The following is a 12,875-nucleotide window of genomic DNA, read 5'->3' on the forward strand; positions in this document are numbered from 1 at the left end:
TGCACTTAAAAAGCCTTTACAAATTGAGTTTACTAATGTGAGTAATATATGATTTTTTAAAATATAATAATTGTCTCTAAAGGTGAAATGGATCAAAGCCTTTAAAAGTGAATCTGTGGTGTAGCAACTGTTAACCTAGTTGTCTTATTTTATTCTCATCCCCTTAAAGAAAAAAACTGATGAACAAGTGAGGATGCTGGTGTAACTCCCTAACTTAGTTTACAGTCTGCAGGCAAAAGAGTGAGTCTAAAGTGCGTATCACCAGACAGTGTTTCTCCTAGCATTTCACTGTTGCGTTAATCAACAAGTTAAAATATAAACAACAGCTAACTTTGGGTTTCAAATTTAACATTACTTATCTCTTAGACCAGGTTCATCCACTGTGCTGCGGACTCCCAAGCCAGCACCGCTCATGCTGATTCATTTTGATTTCTGCTAATACCAGAGTCCTGTGTGGCAGAGCCATTGGCACCAGAAATTACAAGTACATAAAGTAAGTAAACAGATATAATCTTGGATTTCTTTGGATGAGGGAGGTGGGGCCTGGATTTTTCCTGTTTTGTTATTGTGCTCCAGGGAAGAACCACCTTATCACAAAGAAGCTTTCTCTGGCCAACCCTGGCTACTCCTTGGCCCAAAGTATAGGAGTAGTAAGGAGTAGTAAATGTTTGGATACTTACAATGGAACAATATCATTGATCCAACTGATTAATAATCTATCCAGCAGTATATTTACTTATGTCTTCCATGTACACAGGTAAGTATACTGCTGGGTAGATTATTAAGTGGTTGAATCAAATGGGAAAAACTTGGATTTCTAATGCAAGAGGAAAAGTCACTTTTTTTTTTAGTGCTTCCATCAGCAGCTTCTAATATTGTCTGAGATCATAACTTTTGAAGGGTGACTACCAAATGTTGGCATTTGGCACAAGTGGGAAGCAAAAGGCAAGCCCCTTTAGAATTTGACTAATCTGTTCTGTCATGTCATCTTTTTTCTGTTGTTAAAAGTGTTTCATGCTTCATTTTGTGCATTATGTCAAAATTTATTGATTTCCATGTGATTGGCAGATCTTTTTTACTAATCCCGCTCCAGCTAAATTCACAAGAGTATAAACATCAAGGATTTGAAAATCATTTCTAGATATCCAGGTCTATGCCATCTGTTTCGCAGATGGAGAAACTGAGTCCCTGGTTATTTCTTAGAGTTTCCCCTGCATCCTAGGGAACCTGCTCTGGCCTTGTTACTGGCACAGAGGATGTAAAGCCTGGGAGAACTTTTGTTATTTGCTTGTTGTGGTTAGGAACATTTGAGTAAATGAGGAGCTGCTGCTAGAGGACAGAAATCCCAGAGTACGGCCCTCCTCAGACCCAAGTTTCTTACTAGCTGTGCTCCTTTGTTCCCAGGGACTAAGTAGGTACCTTCACCCACCCCAGCTGCCATCCAGCTGAATCTCTCTCTGATTACTCCTGAAATGTCACAACCCACTTGAGGACAGGGTATCATTGTGCAGTCTGCGCCAACCAGTATTCTGAAGTATTTTCATGCCCTAAGGTGTAGGGGTGTGTGTGTGTGTGTGTGTGTGTGTGAGAGAGAGAGAGAGAGAGAGAGAGAGAGAGAAAGGAAGGAGGAGAAGATGGGGAATGCATAGAGGACTGGATACAAATCTGACAGTGCCAATGGCTTCCTAGTAAGTGCATAGGTGAGTCACACTGGAAACAGTTAAACATTGGCTAATTGATACAGTGCAAGGTTCAAATATAGCATCATATGCATTTTCTTGGCACCAGCAAATGAGATCTCCAGGGCAATAAAATAAACTCAGAAAGTAAGACTCTTGCCCAAGAGTTTTCAACTGGCTAGATTCAAGGAACCATTGGTATGTGAGTTCTTCACGGTGCCCCCAGACTATAGTTCCTCTTATTAAGTAGACAAAAACTTAATAATTATTTATGTTCTAACAACTTTATAGTTGTTTGAACAAGTAATATACAAACTAAAAGAAAAATAATATTTTTATTTCATTCTTAATCACAATTACTTAATAATAGGGTTTAGGTACCTGCTGAGTTCTGCACAACCTCTGAAACCTTGGAATCAGATCAGACATGATCCCTTCACTTCTGTTCCACCTCGGTTTTCATGCAATACTTGCTTTTTGTCATAGCAATTGCCAAACACCCAGCTTTGCAAAGATATGATGTCACCAAATCGAACACAGTCTTATAAAATATTAAAACTGTTAACTACTTTCAGCTAATATTTAGCACAGTGTTCGACTGACATCAAGAATCACTGTGCTTCTTCAAAATTTTGAAATAACTCACGGTACCTCTGCAGTTTGGGAATGGCAGGCCTCACCTCATGTTCAGACCCCTCATGATCTATTGTCCTGCTAAACCAAAGCGGACACTCAATCTGACTTCAGGAAATTATATATTTGTATTTTACAACTTTAAAGTAGAAGAAGCAGTATAAAATTCACCAAAAAAAGGCATATTAGTTTCTAACCCTGTAGTTAAAAATCACTTTTATACAACCAATAGTGATTTCCCAACTCATTTAGTAATTTTATGTTACTTAAGTTATTTTACTTCTTCTCTTATTCAATTCTCACCCATTAACATCTACCTTCCTAATTTAGTCCTATTTTCTTATTTTTATTACTTATTTCTTTTATATTTAGTCAGCTTTACTGAGGCTTTTCTCATTAAAATAATAATAAATTTATTTTAAACCTTCCAACAAAGGAATGACCAAATATTTATTAAATATCCATGCTGGGATGGGAAAAATATTAAAGGTAATTATTATAGAGATAGACACAAATCTTCTTGGAAGGCCGATAAATTTGCATAACTTCAATAATAGATATGGTTGAAGGCAACCTGATCTTTACCTTTAGTTAAACAAATTAAAGTAGTAGCAAAGGAAGGCAGAGTAGTTTACCTAGCTAGCTTGTTTACTCATATGATCTTAAAACTAACCTTTGATGTACCGCAGGTGCTTAAGTGCTTTTTACTCGGGAGGTCCATAATGTCAACTACCCTCTCATAGTGTTGACTCAAGCTTCTGTTAATTAATCTTACTGAATAAATGTGAGTCTGACTAGCTGATCAGGGTCAAGTCGCAACTGTTTACAGGACTCAGCAGGGAGCCTGTAAGTGGCTCCGACCCTCAGGAGAACTGACAGAGCAGAATACATGTGTGTCAGTGTACTTTGTTCATACGTCGCGGGGTCAGGGGTCTGCAAGGGACAGACTCCCCGCAGCTGGTGCCCCCTGGAGAGGAGTGCTGCCGCAGTTGGAGCCCCGTGTGAGGGGCGCTGCCGCAGTAATGACTTACTGATTACTCACTCACTTGACCGCGGGGTTCCTTTCTTCACCTTCGTTTTCGGGCAGTCCCTCGCGTTTCCTTCACAGCATTCCTCGCACAGTTCCTCACACAGGCCTCACATGCGTCACCAGCTGGGGCAGCACTCCTCTCGAGGGGCACCGGCTGTGGGGTGTCTGTCCCTTGCAGACCCCTGACCCAGTGACGGATGAATAAAGTACACTGACACAGATATTCTGAGTGTCCCAGGTCCTTACAGGCTCCCTGCCGAGTCGCGACTGTTTACAAGGCTCAGCAGGGAGACTGTAAGTGGCTCAGACCCCCAGCTGGACTGGCAGAGCAGAATATCTGTGTGTCAGTGTACTTTATTCATCCGTCCCGGGGTCGGGGTCTGCAAGGGACAGACTCCCTACAGCTGGTGCCCCCTCCAGAGGAGTGCTGCCGCATATCCACATAAGGAGCAATAACATTTTAAATGTTGTTTTTGCATTTGCACGTGAAATCACACTCCAATAAACAGCAGTGGCATGTCAGTGTACTTTTCACCCTAACAAAATCCCCTATAAAGTGTTATCAATCACTCTGTCTAAATGCAAAGCAGTCACTAACAAGAAATTATTTTTAGTTTAAATAAAAAGGGGTGTGAGGAGACAACATTTTTTCTGAAGAAGCACACTTAAATATTTTAAACCACTTTGGTTTCCTCCAGGCCTCTCAGGTAGGCATGTCCAGCTACAGGATGCGATGCCAGATCCTCTGATCCCACCCCAGGACCCCTGCCCTCCCATGAATGCTATATATATATATATATATATATATATATATATATATATATATATATATATCCATTTTAGCAGTGACATTCCCAGAGAGCCCCAGAGCTGTCAAGCTCCCTTCTGCCAGGGTGGGGATTCAGCCTGTCCTGTCATGTCTGGGGTGCCTATTGGCAGCCTCTCCCCCTATGCTTACTAATACAGTCCCTTCCCCATACCCATCAAAACTGGACCAACTGGCCTCGTCTCTTTCCCTGGGGCCAAAATTTAGGGGCCTCAGCCTCCCGCCATGCCTCTCCCCTTTCCCCCTGGCCTGTTCTGTCCCTGAGCCCTGTGCCCTCCATCCATTCCATGGCTGGGAGTCAGTGATGCTGCCTCTGCCTTCTGATGCTGAACTGGCCTTGCTTCTACAAGTACGCTTCTCCCACAGCTGTGGCTGCAGGGACTTAACTTACAGGGAGGGGCCCGTGGCAGCTGCCACCACAGCCACAGCTGCACTGTGCTTACCATGCATCTGGGGCAGCCTTTTCTGGCAGAGGCCCTCGTGTTTTCTCATCTTGCATTCCTCTCACTGTGGTTAAGGGGTGGGGGTGAGGGGACGGAAGAGAGAGGTCTGCCTACCACAGTCTGGGGCTTCAGGAATATGAGTTTGTTGATTTAAATGAATCTCAGTCTTTCAAACAAAAATAAAAAATCGGTTTGGTTTCATATAATTGTCAATACTTGAAGGAGTGGTTGGAAGCATGAATTTTGATCTGAGAGTGAAGCTGATATTGATATTGTGTGCCTCCACATTCATGTGCTCTCATATTGGCTTTTCTCACGTTTGACAACTCAAATGGGAACATGGTGATACACCAAGCAGATCTGAACTGAAAACGTAAAGAAAAAACAAAATACCTTTCAGGGTGACTTTGAAACAGACTTTGTGTCCTTTTTTCTTTTCCTCTCTTTCTTTCTCTTATCGTCATTCTTATATTTCCCTACTTATTTCCTTCACTTTCTAAAATACAATCATTAAATACACATTTCTAGTTTACCCCATGGCTCTGATTCCAGATATACTGTGACTTTGTCTTCAAAAATAAACCCGAAATTTTCAAGGTAGATTACCACAAAAAATATCAAATTAAACCCTCTACCTGTCCCATGAAAAATTCAAAAGACTGCCAGGCATGGTGACTCATGGCTGTTGTGTCAGATACTTTAGGATGCAGAGGCAGGAGGATCACGTAAGCCCAGACATTCAAAACTAGCCTGGGCAACATAGTGAGATCTCATCTCCTTAAAAATTAATAAGGGAGGCTGAGGTGGGTGGATCACCTGAGGTCAGGAGTTCCAGACCAACCTGACCAACATGGAGAAGCCCCGTCTCTACTAAAAATACAAAAGTAGCCAGGCGTAGTGGTGTACACCTGTAATCCCAGCTACTCGGGAGGCTGAGGCAAGAGAATCATTTGAACCTGGGAGGTGGAAGTTGCAGTGAGCCGAGTTCATGCCATTGCACTCCGGCCTAGGCAACAAGAGCGAAATTCCATCCCAAAAATAATAATAATAATAATAAGGAAAAGCCCCAGGGAGATTTACTGCTCAGATAAGTCTGACTACGTCTGGTCCAGCTAAGGTATGGTGGTGGCCTAGGGAGAAGGCTTCTGTTTATTGGATGTTTAACAAAAAGTTGTGTGATTTTTAAGACTAGTCAAATACAGTAGCGAGAAGGGGGGAAAAAGTAGAACAAGGAATTAAATCTGTAACCCTGTCACTGACTGGGAACAATCAGTTGAGATAGCTCACTACCTTTGGACTAGCCAATAAAAGATAATTTTGAGGAAGGAATGTTTGACCTAGGATATTAGCTTATAGCAAATTTTTACTGAGTTAACTTTTTTTTTTCAATGGAGTCTTGCTCTGTCACCCAGGCTGGAGTGCAGTGGCACAATCTCAGCTCACTGCAACCTCTGCTTCCCAGGTTCAAGCAATTCCCCTGCCTCAACCTCCCAAGTAGCTGGGAATACAGGTGCATGCCACCATGCCCAGCTAATTGTTTTGTATTTTTAGTAGAGACGGGGTTTCACCATGTTGACCAGCTGGTTTTGAACACTTCAAGTGATCTGTCCACCTCGGCCTCCCAAAGTGCTAGGATTACAGGCATGAGCCACCACCTCTGGCCTGAGTTAATTTTTAAATTGAAATGGATATAAGATGATGAATGAATTCATTTTACCCATCACAAAATCAACCCACTGCCAAATAGTTACACAACAGCTATTATAGACCAAGTGTGTTGCTAGGAGCTATAAGAAAATAAGAGACGAGACAAAGAAAATGCCTACTAACAGCTATTATAGACCAAGTGTGTTGCTAGGAACTACAAGAAAATAAGACATGAGCCAAAGAAAATGCCTACTTTGGGGAAACATATGCCTTATACATACAGAAAACTAATAGACATGATCGGTTCATCAACAATGTCTTGTGAATGATACACTGCGGTTGGTCTAGGAGTCAAGAGTAAGGCAAGCTCACTGTGGGGTCAAACAGCCTCACACGCCTCTGTGACCACCTCCAGCCCTAGTGACAGTGCTCCCTAACTCTAAAGTCCACTTTCTTCCCTCCTCTGCCCACTGAGGTCTATTCATCCTTCAAAATCTGGAGCAAATAGTACTCCTCTGTGTTGTTTCCCTACTAACCCATTGTCAGAATTGGCACCTCTTTCTTCGTGCTCTTATTGCAATTTGTACGTAAGACATATTTCTGTCTTAGCGTCTTACACAGAATCTTGTAATTATTTATTTTCATGTCTGACTTCCTGATCAGACTGATTGCTGCTCTAGAGAAAGCATCATGCCTTTTTCTTCATTTGCAATCCCAATATGCAGCCCTGGGCTTAGCAATATAGAAGCCACTGCGTGTTTGATGCCTGAACTCATCAGAGAATGAATCACAGATCTGAGTTGATAGAATCTTATAGGGCATTTGATTCCACCCTCTATAGGATCTGTTAATCTGCTTATAATACTTCCAAATATGTGTCATCTAGACGCTGTTTGAATAAAGCCAATTTTAGAGCTTGAAACACTGGAAGGGGCTATACGCAAAAATGTGCCTTTTCAGTTCCACCACTGACCATAATTCTAACCTTTCTCTCCACGTTGATCCTTCAAACGCTTAAAGGCAAATGTTTACATTACTGAGTCAGGTGCTTAGATTAAGAGACTACTTAGATCCACTTTTGCAAAGTGAGCCCAAGGCAGTTCAGTCCTCTGCTCAAGGTCTCCACAGTTAGTTCACAGCAGATCCAGGTCTCCAGCTGTATTTCCCTCTTCTCCAGGCACTTGGAGTAGATAGTCCCTTCTTACTAAACGAGCCAGGTGCTTTCAGTCATCAGTGTGTACCTGAAGCTACATCCTAGGCAAGGAAATATATAACACTGGTCCTTCCCACACCAGGAGCCCATTCCTTCTGTCTGGGACACCCTTCTGGACATCCTTGCAGGATAAACACTACTAGCCTTTCTCCAGAGAAAAACGCCCCCCTCTACCGGCCTCCTCTCTAGTTTCAGGGGAGATAGGAAAATTGCCTCACCCTTTTTCTCAACCTGGCTCATAGAAATGGCTCCTCACCCTCCCCTAACACAAAGAACCTGCTTTGTTTCCTGCTGTCCTGCTGTGGGCACTAATGTCATGCTATGGTCAGACCTGCTGTCTTTATAGAGCCAGCATGCTTCTGTACATAACTGCCAATATCATATGTATATATGCAATACCCTTTCCTTTTTCCTGGAATTGTTTTTCTCATTAAAGTGGATATTTTTTATCGAATGGCTACTATGTCGTACAAAAATGAGTAGCATTCAGCCGGGCGCAGTGGCTCAATCCTGTAATCCCAGCAGTTTGGGAGGCTGAGGCGGGCGGATCATGTGGTCAGGAGATTGAGACCATCCTGGTTAACATGGTGAAACCCCGTCTCTACTAAAAATACAAAAAATTAGCTGGGCATGGTGGTGGGCGCCTATAATCCCAGCTACTCGGGAGGCTGAGGCAGGAGAATGGTGTGAACCCAGGAGGCGGAGCTTGCAGTGAGCCGAGGTAGCGCCCCTGCACTCCAGCCTGGGCAACAGTGCAAGACTCCATCTCAAAAAAAAAAAAGAGTAGCATTCTATCCCATCTTGTGAATGAGTAAACTGAGGCTCAAAGGGGGTAAGTCATTTTCCTATGTCACCAAGTTGACTCATGATAGAGCAGGATTCTGAAACACATGTGTCTACCCCCAATACTCATACTTCAACTGCCTCTCTAAATGTGAGGTCACCTTACTCCTTTTGGGCCCAAAGAGGGAGAAATTATACAAGGTTTTTGATTTTATAGTGTCCATCAGGGCCTAAAACATGACTTCCCCTCAAAGGAATCTACTATTTCTTCCCCAATAAATTATATCTGGTTGCTACGGGAAGCAAGCAACCCTACAACACTTTTACATGTTGCTTGAAAAAAGAGGACCTTTTTATTTCATTTTAAAAATTATTGAGTATTTTAGTCTCTATAGTTAGGACTAAAATATCCAATATTGACTAAAATATTGGATATTTTAGTCTCCATAGTTGAGCTGCTTCTCTCAGGTTCCTAATGCAAAAAAACAAAAGGTGCATATCCAGATTTGAGAAGAGATTTCACCTGTGAAATAAAAAATAGCAAATTTTTAGAAAAATTATGTCTTTGGGGTCACTGCACTTAAGAAACTTAGGGAGATAAAACTGTCACAAAAATATATTGGGGGGGAAAGCTAACATCATATAATTTAGTGTTAAATGTGTGTGCTACTGACCAGAAATGCTATAGGAATTAAAAGAACAGAGGATCATTGATGTGAAAGGCAGATGAAACCAGTTCTTGGAAATGCTTTTAAAGTTTCAATAACTTACAGCTACTGAGCACTTACTATGTGCCAGGAGCTATTTTGAGACACTTTACATTATTAACCCACTTGATTCTCACAAAACACTTCAAGGAAGCTACTATTGTTTTCTTTATATTTGTGAAACACAGAAGGGTTAATCTGTCCGAGATTACACCGTAGTAACTGACAGAGCTGGGCTTTATCTGAGGCAGCCTGGATCCAGAGCCTGGTTGCTTAATCAATGCACTCTATTGCCTCTCAGTGTTCTTACACATGTGTTATTAACACATGGCCTGGTGCCAGAAGATTCTCTGGCCCGTCCCAGTAGTGACTGTGCCATGTGCCCTGGAGGTGAATCAGTATTCAATTGAGATGGGAGGGATGGCTTTGCATGCCTACCCTTCTACCACAAACCCTCCCTGGCAGCCACCCTCTCTCTCTCCCACTGGTGACCATCACTGGTGACCTGTGAAAGGGACATGCCAACAGCACAGCTGGGACTGTGGCATTGTGCCAGGGGCAGGATCACACAGGGCAGCGCTGCAGTAATACCTGTGGTACCACAGGTGTGGTGGCTCCTGGTCCCAACTCCATCCCACCAGCCGCTGTGTGGTGTTGGGTCAGGTCACCACACCAGTCTGAGCTTCAGTTTTGTATGTGATAAAGAGAATGTGTCTGACAAGGTGACCTTTTCCTAGTCTGCTGATCTGTGCAGTTCTAGGGCTGCAGAATGGAGACTAGAGACAGCAGCACAGTCTGAAATGCAAGACTCTGTCCAGTAAAAGGTCCAATTCCAGCAGCTCTGCCAGAAGCTACAGCCTTGACAACTGTACTAACATTTGGCACCAGTGCTGCATGAGGGGTGGGAACATACCAAGCACAGGGTTTACCTGTGACCTGAACATTTCTCTTCTCACATTCACACACCAGAGACCCGCTACAGAAGATTCAAACTGAGCAAATCGTCTAATCCTCCAAATTCTTTTTCCTGGCTTGTTAGAGCAGCCAAGGATGGGGTGGAGCTTATGAATAAAAAGACTGCTTCATTTTTCCCATGCAGGAGAACATGGCCAAGCGAGTCGCCATTGTGGGAGCTGGGGTCAGCGGCCTGGCCTCCATCAAGTGCTGTCTGGAAGAAGGACTGGAGCCCACCTGCTTTGAGAGGAGCGACGACCTTGGAGGGCTGTGGAGATTCACCGTAAGTGAGGTTTCAACAACTTTGTCTATTGGAGAATGGCTTGGCAGCTGGGAAATTATACCTGTGCTTCTTTCACAAGGGTTGGTGGCCTTGAGGAAGGTTAGAAATGTCTGCTAAACAGGTGGCCACGAGGAGCCATTGATATTGTAAAAGAAACAGGACACGGGTGAGCTTGGGTGGAAGTCAGAACAGACTTGTACACTTTATCTAGAGCCAAGGGGAAGAAGTGTTTCCAAAGATGCCCAAGAAGTGTGGAAGAGAATGCGGTAACTGGGCCGGGCCAGGAAAGCTCCAGTAGCAGAGGAGCAGGACAAGGGCATCTGAAGCAAGGCCAGAGACGGCAGTGCTAGGGGCAAGAGCAAGAATTTCAGCCCCTGCCTGCAAGACTGAGCAGCTTTTACCTGCTTCTTCTCCCAGCCTGGCTCCATCTGCATTAAAGACTCAGGGCTGCGTGTAGGATGAGCTCCATAATCAAGGGCCTGCTGCCTCGGCAATCCCAGTGCAGGCCAAGAACAAACAGAAGAAAAGAATGTGAGTTTTGAGTCTTTTTTTTAATTCCCTGAGCAGAAGAAAAGTAATACACTCAAGTCTCAGCAGGGTTACTGCCCGGACCGGAGAAAGGAATGAAGGGGTGAGGACCGAGGAAAGGGGACTATAAAGCCCACCCTTGCCTGGCCTGGGGTCCCATGAGCTCACAAGGGCCCTTCTTACAGCCAATGAAACCCCGAAGCCGGGCAGGGAAAATGTTCTCTGAACTCCGTGGCTCAGGCAGGGAAACATTTGCATCAAATCTTTCCAGAGTTTCTATTTTCCCTCCTTTTGAGCAAAAACATTTCCCATGAGCTTTAAATTTGCTGAGGAGAAAGCTGTCAGAAAGAGTGAAAAGAAGCAAAGTATCAGATAACCAGGCCTCAGATCCCCTGAGGGGCTGAGAGAAAGACACAGCATTTCTCTATTACAGAAGGGTAGAATTCGGAACTGAAATAAAAGTAATTCTTTTCTAGCTCAGTGAGTAAAACTCCAGAGAAGCCAAGGTTACTAGTTTAGCCACAGTCCTCCAGCATAGGCTGCTTGGCATCACATAAAGAACTGCATATCTTAAAGTGTACCCACCACCAAATGTGATCATCAATGCCCGGAGACTGCCAAAGAGGACCAGGTAAAAGAGCATGCTTCTTCTCAGGAATCAAACCACACATGTTCCAACAGGATGGCAGAAACCTGACACCTAGACCAAAAATCTCCCCCCTCCCACGTCCATCGAAGACATTACTAATCAAACATGATGCCTTTCCCCTAGGGAGCCTCAGAATCCTTCTTAACAACATGATTCCAAAGAAGCATACCTAATCAGTCAGGGTCAGGAGTTGGCTTGAAAGATGAAACTGCCTAACTAAATTAGCAGAGTTATTTAACGAAAGTAATCTCAATCAAAACAAAAACTAAACCTAAAGATCAAAAGCAGTACTTAGCCTCCTGCAACACCAGACATAAATGCTCCTTATATAGGTCACAGGCACCTAATCATTAACACTAAAAATCATTGATCTAAGAAACATGAGAAATGGGTCTAGATCCAGCTGGGCCCATTTCCAGTTGTGTAAATCAGGTAGGTCAAACACCAGTGCACAAAGCACAAAACACTGTGGGGGACACAAAAATGACAAGGATTCACCCTCCCCTCAGGAGCTGTTAGGCAGATGGAAGAAGGCTAGGATTTTGCAAGTCAGAAACAGTGCTGTGGGCATTTCATTAAGAGCAGGATGATAGCCACATTTAGGGAGCCAGAGAAGGCTTCACTGAAGAGGTAGTGTGTGATGGACTTTGAAAACTTTCAACAGGTAGACAAGATCGAGCAGAAGACACCAGGGAGGGTAGGGACAGTAAAGAAAAAGTACCGGGCATATTTGGAAAATTAAAATAGCTTTTTGGTGCATAAGGTACACGTAAGAGGAGGAATGGGAGGGAAAAGGGTGGCTGCATGTTTGGGCAAGCGGTTTACACTCAGTTTAAAAACAATGGGTAATGAGGAACAAAATTAAGGAGATCTCCTGGTTGTTGTGTTTGTTTTGTTTGCATGATGGGAAGACTCAAAGATTTTTGTGGGCAAATAGAAACTATCTGGATGACTGGAAATAACTGAGCACATAAATCCAAATTGAGACATGATCCTGGCAGGAAAAGGAAGGAGTGGAATTGTAGGCACAGGTGCAAGGGTTAGCCCTGGCAAGGTGGGAAGACAAGAGATACACCCTCCCCAGAGATTGGAGGGGAATGGGAGGTGAACATGGAGGAGAAATTTTGAGGTAGAGGAAGAAGGTATAAGAGCACGCACACCAGAGACCTCAATTCTATTGAGAAAATATGGCACCTGCAGAGGGTGAAGAGGGTGTAGGGATGGTAAATGGGGTTGGAGAATTAGAAAAATAGAGGTCAGCCAGGCATGGTGGCTCACGCCTGTAATCCCAGCACTTTGGGAGGCCAAGGTTGACAAATCACCTAAGGTCAGGAGTTCGAGACTAGCCCGGTCAACATGGCAAAACCCCGTTTCTACTAAAAATATGAAAATTATCCAGGCATGGTGGCATGCACCTGTAATCCCAGCTACCCAGGAGAATTGCTGGAACCTGGGGGGCAAAGGCTGCAGTGAGCTGAGATTGTGCCACTGCACTCCAGC

General features: G+C 43.7%; 1 protein-coding gene across 3 annotated transcripts in view; it reads left to right on the top strand.

Annotated features, from left to right (window-relative positions):
• Positions 1–351: 351 nt before the first annotated feature.
• The window catches only part of LOC105484403 (flavin containing dimethylaniline monoxygenase 1), a 42,248-nt gene continuing 29,724 nt past the window's right edge, over positions 352–12,875 (top strand). Inside the window, exons 1-2 of one of the 3 annotated variants that reach the window (XM_011745943.2) lie at positions 352–493; positions 10,061–10,198. In XM_011745943.2, coding sequence (XP_011744245.1) covers positions 10,067–10,198 — 132 coding nt within the window. In that variant the 5' untranslated portion in view covers positions 352–493; positions 10,061–10,066. Of the gene's footprint in view, positions 494–10,054; positions 10,199–12,875 lie in introns of those variants that run through there. The other 2 variants (XM_024793644.2, XM_011745942.2) reach the window with 2 other exon arrangements.

Source organism: Macaca nemestrina, chromosome 1 (assembly GCF_043159975.1).
Source record: "Macaca nemestrina isolate mMacNem1 chromosome 1, mMacNem.hap1, whole genome shotgun sequence".
NCBI classification, from domain to species: Eukaryota; Metazoa; Chordata; class Mammalia; order Primates; family Cercopithecidae; genus Macaca; species Macaca nemestrina.